This window comes from Budorcas taxicolor, chromosome 14 (assembly GCF_023091745.1).
Source record: "Budorcas taxicolor isolate Tak-1 chromosome 14, Takin1.1, whole genome shotgun sequence".
Classification (NCBI taxonomy): Eukaryota; Metazoa; Chordata; class Mammalia; order Artiodactyla; family Bovidae; genus Budorcas; species Budorcas taxicolor.
This window is the reverse complement of record NC_068923.1, coordinates 38199035-38206758: the sequence shown is the minus strand read 5'-3', so window position 1 is coordinate 38206758 and position 7724 is coordinate 38199035. Positions and strand designations below refer to the sequence as shown.

Genomic DNA, 7724 nt, shown 5'->3' with positions numbered 1-7724 from the left:
TCCGTGGCCCACATGCCGACTTAGTTCAGGGTGGGCTTCCGTGTTCATGCGGAAAAGCAGTGAAATGGAGCCGCGGGGCGGCGGTTTGAGGCGGAGGGCCGGACCCCAGGCCGGGCCCTGGGTCCCGGGCGCCTCGGGCGAGCGCCCGCCCCTCCTCCGACCTGAGTCACGGCCGAGGCCCCACGCGGCGGGGATGCGGCGCTGAGCGCGGGCTCGGGACGCCAGGCCGCAGGCGCGCGCTCCTCGTGGGGCCCGCAGGCCCGCTGTGCCCGCCCGCCTCCCGGGTTCCGGACCTCTCGGCCGGCGGCGGCGCCGCGGAACCCGAGCTGGAGCCGCGCGCCCCGCCCGCCCTCCATGGCGTTCACCCGGAAGAGGCAGCGCGAGCAGCAGCTGCAGCTCTACTCCAGGGAGAGGTGAGCGCCCGCCGCGGAGCGCAGAGGCCGGGCCGCCGCCGGGACCGCGGGGCAGGAGTGGCGCCGGGCTGGGCCCATCCCGCGCCGGGGCCCCAAGCCCGGGCGGCCACGCGGGTCCCGCCGCCGCGGCCCGGCTCACCCGGAAGCCGTCAGGGGTCGGGGAGTGGGTGGGAGCGGGCTGTAAGCGGGCTCGGCGGGCCCCCTCCCCCCGGTCCCGGGCATGGGGTCCCCGCACTCGGTCCCCGGCTGTTCGCTCGGGCGACACCGCGCGGGTTGGCGACCACCCGCCCGCGGGGCAGACGCAGGTGCTCCCATCCCAAGTTCAGCCCCAAAGCATACGCCTGGGCCGCTCTCTGCCCTCCTGGGCCGGGAGAGAGCCTCAAAGAGCGGCCTTATTCAGAGAAAAGCCGGGGTCCAGCCCCCCACCCCCCAGACTTCCTCCGCCGAGCAGTGGACCTTCTTATGAGTGCATGTGAAAGCGCATCCCGGGGGGATTCGGGGTCCCGCGGGCGGAGGCTGAAATGGTCTCAGAGCAGTTAGCATTCAGAGTTTCTGATCCTCAGTTTCTCCAAGGGAAGCCCTTTATAAGCTCACTTCTGCTGTCAGTCAGTTTCCAGTGTATTTTGTGTTACTGAAACAGCTTGCTGGTCCTCAGATCTGTAGTCCCAGGTGCCGACAGAAACTGGGAATGAATCATTTTACACGTATTTTGGTTGTGGAGCCAGTTATCTCGGAGTGCTGCCAGCTTGTCACGTTGTGTGATCAGGGGAGACCCACAAAACAAATTATACATGAAATACAAGTGCAGGCGTTAAGGGTTGCCCGTTCTTGCAGCATCCATGCTTCTTTTTATAGAGATTAACTGGACCCCGTGCACCCATTCATACCTCTCTCCAGTCGCTAATACTGGCCTCTGCCAGGGTGTCCAGAGGCTGAAATTCTATTTTCCACTGTAGAGAAGAAGACATACCAAAACCTGTATCTTGGATGGGGCTTCCAAGAACGATTTTGGTGGCATCATTAGGTTTTATCCACAGAAAGGCTTGTTTATTGACTAATAACTGGATCCTCAATAAAGAAACTCACTCTCGTAAGAGGCTATTCTGACTTCCCCTTTGAATGCTTGTTTCATGTGGAGACAGCTTGAATAGTTTCTTTGTTCAGTGCCAACTACATTAAGACTGGGTATTCTGTATTAAATCGATGAATGTTCAAATTTACATTGTAAGAACTTTGAAACACTTGAATTGCCATCGTGTTCTATGATCTAAGAGTCATTTGTAACAATTCCAGGGGCCTCTTTGATATACAGGGAAACCTGTTTTCTGCCAGTTACTTCCATGGCAGTAATTTGTGTTTAATTTGGTTAGCTGGTACAGCTCTGCAGTGTCACACAAATCTTTTAAGTCTGCACTGGCATTTCTCTGTATAATCTGCTCTGTTGCTATCCATTGATCACACCGCATGACAGGTTAGCTGTGCTCTCTGTAGCTTTCACAACCAAAATACTTATTATTCATTAGTCAGGAGGTGGCAGCTGTTTTTGAGCATCGGTAATCTGAAAAAGTCAATGCCACATTTTTTCCACTTGCCTCTTAAACTTACCAACTACCTAAATTCTCTAGTGCTCTGCTCTGTGGCTTTGCAACCTTGGATTGATGGGCACACTAACCAGGATGGTTTCTTAGAATAGCAGATTGAAGGACAGGAATATCTCACAATCAGTCTTTTTCTAAATCTTGGAATTCTTTCTGAAAGACAAGAGTGTTTTAAACCAACTTTATTGAACTACTGATTTACTTATGGCGGCACAGATTTTCTTAGCTTATCTCTTTGTAGCAATAAACACCATTTAGCAAGATGATTGATAGAGGTCATTGACTTGGACACACCCAAGAGAACTGTTAGTTTCCTTGGAGGTGTTTCAGAAGTCACTCCTGAAAAGTCCTTACTCTTCCGAGTTGCGATTTCATGGGTCCCTCTGATGCTGCTTAAGAGAGTTTGCTGCTGCTGCTGCTGCTAAGTCGCTTCAGTCGTGTCCGACTCAGTGCGACCCCATAGACGGCAGCCCACCAGGCTCCCACCATCCCTGCGATTCTCCAGGCAAGAACACTGGAGTGGGTTGCCATTGCCTTCTCCAATGCATGAAAGTGAAAAGTGAAAGTGAAGTTGCTCAGTCGTGTCCGACTCTTAGCGACCCTATGGACTGCAGCCCACCAGGCTCCTCTGTCCGTGGGATTTTCCAGGCAAGAGTACTGGAGTGGGTGCCATTGCCTTCTCCATGAGAGAGTTTAGGTTGCTGCTATTCAGCTACTCAGTAATGACCTAGAAAGGGGAAACTTGAAGTTAGCTTTTATTTCTCTTACTATAAAGTTAGTGCTGATACATTTAGAGAAAGTGGTATTTCTACAAAAGTAGAAGCAGAGAGGCAGTTGAGAAATTCTTAGATTGGTGGCTTAGACCAATGTGATGGCAGAAGAAATGGAGAAAAGTGGACGGATTTTAGATGTTTTTAGGAGGCAGAATTGATAGGCCTTGTTGGAATGGACTGCATGTGGGAGGTAACAGGGAGAATTTTAGCTTACAGTTGTCTGATAAAATACAGGACGCCCAGTTAAACTTGAATTTCAGGTGAACAGTGAAAAATCTTCTAGTATGTCGCATGTGATATGTGGTACATATTTGTACTAAAAAATTTTTGTAACTTATCTGAAGTTCCAACTTAACTAGTTGTCCTGTATTTTTACTTGCTAAGCAGCAGTCCTACTCCAAGTTTCTGGTTTAAACAGCTGCAGAGTGATATCAATATTGATGATGCTTTAAAGTAAAACTTTGGGTAGTTTTCACTATTAGAAAACAAAGAGCTAATTGGCTATTCAAATTAAATACTCTGTTCTTCTGGTTAAGACTTAGATGGAAGAAACCATATTGATCTCACTGGTGTTCTGAAATGCCTTTTGCACGTGTTAATGAAGATAAATGTAAAAATCTAAAGACAGTTCACGTCTTGGAATTGTTGGGAACGGTAGATGTGTACAGTGGGTTAACATATGAGAGAATTCTACAAACTACCACTATTTAGATATTTCTGTTTCAGGATTTCAGTTCAGTTCAGTCGCTCAGTTGTGTCCGACTCTTTGTGACCCCATGAACCGCAGCATGCCAGGCCTCCGTGTCCATCACCAGCTCCCGGAGTTCACCCAAACCCATGTCCATTGAGTCGGTGATGCCATCCAACCATCTCATCCTCTGTCGTCCCCTTCTCCTCCTGCCCTCAATCTTTTCCAGTATCACGGTCTTTTCAAATGAGTCAACTCTTCACATCAGGTGGCCAAAGTATTGGAGTTTCAGCTTCAACATCAGTCCTACCAATGAACACCCAGGACTGATCTCCTTTAGGATGGAGTAAGCTAATTGTTACATATTTTTTATCTTCAGGTCTAGGAGTGGTGTGGTGGGACCACAGCTGTTTTCTTTTAAGGTGATAGAGAAATGGAGACAATTGAGGCTTTTCCCTACTGGGAGAGAGTCAGTTTTCTATCTACAGTTTCAGAACAAATTACTTAGCTGTGGCTTGAAAGCTGTCCTTCCAGGCTAGAACATGATGATCATGAATACTATATTGGGCTCACAAATTACATTCATCATTCTACAGGCATATCTCAGACTTCAGCTTTGCTTCAAACATTCTATCTGTGCATAATTCTCTTGGTTATGCTAATGTTAAATTTCTTGCGTGATATAAAATCTTTCACTTAATATGTTTGCTGATTGTGTCTGTATTTGTTATACTAAAAATAATTGCTGAGAGGGAAAACTGATTTGTTATAGTCTGGTTTAATCATTCGTTTTAAAGACTGTTCATCCTGTTCCTTTCATTCCTCTGTGGAGTTTGCCAGGTGTCGAAAATAAACTCAGAATCAGCACTCAGCCACCAGGAACACTGATGGGCTGGGAGAAATTGACATAACTATGATGTAAAGAAATAGGATTTATTTTTCTTACATAACCAAAACACAGAGTAAAAATAAATGTTGCAAATTTTTTGATTAACTTAAAATTTACACTGGCTTTACTGGAAATACCTGTCACCTTATTTCCTTATTACTGTCTCAAATTAACTTCCTCCAAAGTGGCTACCATTTAGAAAGACACCAGAATCTACACACAAATGGATTTTTAGTGTGTTTGCTATATGTTTTTTAAAATAATGTAAAATGGAAATGATCATTTAATGAATTCGTTGCTTGTTTTTTTCCTAAATACTGTTGTGGTATCATTTTTTACTCATCAGATATTTAACATTTCCAACTGATGGATTTTGAAATTATCTTCTTTTAATTTGTTTATCTGTGCTCAGTGAATAAGGTCTGTATAATAGTTTGAAATTTTGTATTATAACAATATGTAGTCAGTTTAATGTTCAATAGGATGTTGAAGATAGATTTATATTAATATTGTTACAATATCCTGTATATGGATTAACATTAAGCTTATCAATTGTTTAGATCTTTTATTTCCTTAATGAATTTTTTTTTCTGATTGAGAGAGGGTTCATGATGCTAACTTCACTTTGTATTTCTATCAACTGCACTGTAACTATTTTCAGGGTATGTTATTAAGTCTATTTAACCTTAGAATTGATGTCTTCTTAGCAAATTAAATTTTTCATCAACATACAGTGAACTTCTGGTAATAATTTTTTTCTATTTTGCCTGATATTAATATAGCTATATTTTCTTTGGGTTGTTTGCATTATATATGTTTTCATTCTTTTACTTCCAACTTTTCTTATCCTTAGATTTTAAGCTTATTTCTTACAGTTTGTAGTTGAACTTTTTATTCTTTCTGATATTTCTTCACAGATTGGCCCACTTTTGTTAATATTGCAGATATATTTGGAATCATTTTTACTTTTTTATTTTATCTTATTTTTTCCTTTTCTTGGATTAACTAGCAAGATCCCCTTGTTCCCTTTCATTTTTCCTCAATAATGTGGAAGCTATATATTCTGTTTCTGGTTTTTCTAGTGCTTTTCCTTGAAATCTTAACATTTATGTTTAACTTAAGGTCTGCCAAAGCCTTTGACTGTGTGGATCACAATAAACTGGAAAATTCTGAAAGAGATGGGAATAGCAGACCACCTGACCTGCCTCTTGAGAAATCTGTATGCAGGTCAGGAAGCAACAGTTAGAACTGGACATGGAACAACAGACTGGTTCCAAATAAGAAAAGGAGTACATCAAGGCTGTATGTTGTCACCCTGCTTATTTAACTTCTATGCAGAGTACATCATGAGAAACACTGGGCTGGAAGAAGCACAAGCTGGAATCAAGATTGCTGGGAGAAATATCAATAACCTCAGATATGCAGATGATACCACCCTTATGGCAGAAAGTGAAGAAGAACTAAAGAGCCTCTTGATGAAAGTAAAAGAGGAGAGTGAAAAAGTTGGCTTCAAACTCAACATTCAGAAAATTAAGATCACTGAGCGACTGAACTGAACTAAGGTCTGAGGCCAATCATTCTCTTTACCCTCCTTCCTAACAATATAAGGACCTTGGGACACTTAGCTCCTTTTGTGCCATTTTAAATTATAGTCTGTTATTGTCCAGTATTTGCACTCTATATTTTAATCAGACAGTATCATTGTCTCATTAATAACGTGTATAGTTTACATGCATATTTTTCATTGTCTTGGCATTCCTTCTTGCATGTATCTTCCCTACAGAATTTTCTCTCTCCTGAAGAATGTCCTTGAGAAGTTCCCCTGATGGGGGTCTGATGATAGTAAACTACGTTTGTATTTGTCTGCCTGAACATGTCCCTATATGGCCCTTGTTTTGAAAATCAATTTTGCTGGTTGTTGAATCTCTCAGCGTTTTGAAGATCCTGTAATAGGCATGTGACTTGTTGGAGTAACATTGGATGGGGGAGGGAAGACCCAGCAAAGTACAGATAGATCAGTAACCTGTGTGCCCTGCCCTCTGGGTGTGGCTCTTAGCCCCCAGCAGGGTCAGGCTTCACACTTCAGGAAGAGCCTGGGCCCCGTGGGGTGACTGAGGGCCAGGATACAGAGGGGTTCTTATGCTGTATCCTGCATAAGAACTTTTGGGACCGTGGGTTGGCCTGGCCCCTCCCCTGGCTTGCTCAGGGGCTGTGTCAGCCTGGAACTTGAGTCTGCATGACACAGTGAATGAGGGCAGGGTGCGTGTATCTGTAAACATGGTTAGGGGCTTGCCAGCACTTTCTCTGGCATGATTAAGACACTGGGGTCCAAGCCTTGTTGACCCAGACTGTTGCCAGTAACACAAGACCAGAACAGGTTTCCCTGGAGCTTTGCAGGGCGCCACCTTCTATCTGGGGAGATGAGCCTGTGACACACCCCTGTTGTTCAAGTCTCATTATTTGTTAGGAATCTGCCCTTTCTCTGGCTGCTTGTAAGGTCTTTTCTTTGTACTATTTTGCTGTTTGCATGCATAGACACTTCCTTCAGTTCATCTCTGCTAGTTGGGGCTCCTCAAGCTGGGATAGTTTTGGAAAATTTGTAGCTAAATCTTCAGCTCAGGGAATATTGCTTCTCGTCACTCCTTAAGCCCCTAATCTCTCATAACAGCTGTTGAATATGTATCTTGATTTTTCTGTGTTGCATGTAGGTTATTTAAATCCATCTTACAACTTTTTCACTAGTTGCCTAATTTGCACTAAGGTTTTAATTTCACTTTTTTTTTCTTCTGTTTTTGGCTTCCCTGCGTGGCTTATGGGATCTTAGTTCCCCAACTAGTGGTTGAACTCAGGCCCTCGGCGGTAAAAGTGCCGAGTCCTAACCGCTGGACACCCAAGGAATTCCCTAATTTCACTAACTATATTTGTAAATTCCTAAGTTCATTTGGTTCACTCACAGCTGCCTTGGTCATTTTTTATAAAAGTCTGATCTTTTGTGTTTTTGATGTCCTATTTCTTTTAACTTATTCTTGTAATGATTGGGCTTCCCTGGTGGCTCAGATGTTAAATGAATTCGCTCCGTGGTGTCTGACTCTGCGACCCCATGGACTGTAGCCTACCAGGCGGCTTGGTCTATGGGATTTTCCAGGCAAGAGTACTGGAGGGATCGAACCCAGATCTCCTGCATTGTAGGCAGACACTTTACTGTCTGAGCTACCAGGGAAGCCCATCAGCTGGTAAAGAATCTGCCTATAATGCAGGAGACCCAGGTTCAATCTCTGGCTTGGAAAGTTCCCCTGGAGAAGGAAATGGCAACCTACTCCAGTATTCTTGCCTGGGAAATTCCATGAACAGAGGAGCCTGGTG

The 7724-nt window shown here is 44.4% G+C and overlaps 1 protein-coding gene across 2 annotated transcripts in view; it reads left to right on the top strand.

The window, feature by feature from the left end:
• The first annotated feature begins 287 nt into the window (after nt 1–287).
• NSMAF (neutral sphingomyelinase activation associated factor) overlaps nt 288–7724 on the top strand; it is a 65069-nt gene continuing 57632 nt past the window's right edge. For both annotated transcript variants that reach the window (XM_052651430.1, XM_052651429.1), the window contains exon 1: nt 288–413. In XM_052651430.1, the coding sequence (XP_052507390.1) occupies nt 355–413 (59 nt within the window). In that variant the 5' untranslated portion in view covers nt 288–354. The remainder of the gene's footprint in view (nt 414–7724) is intronic.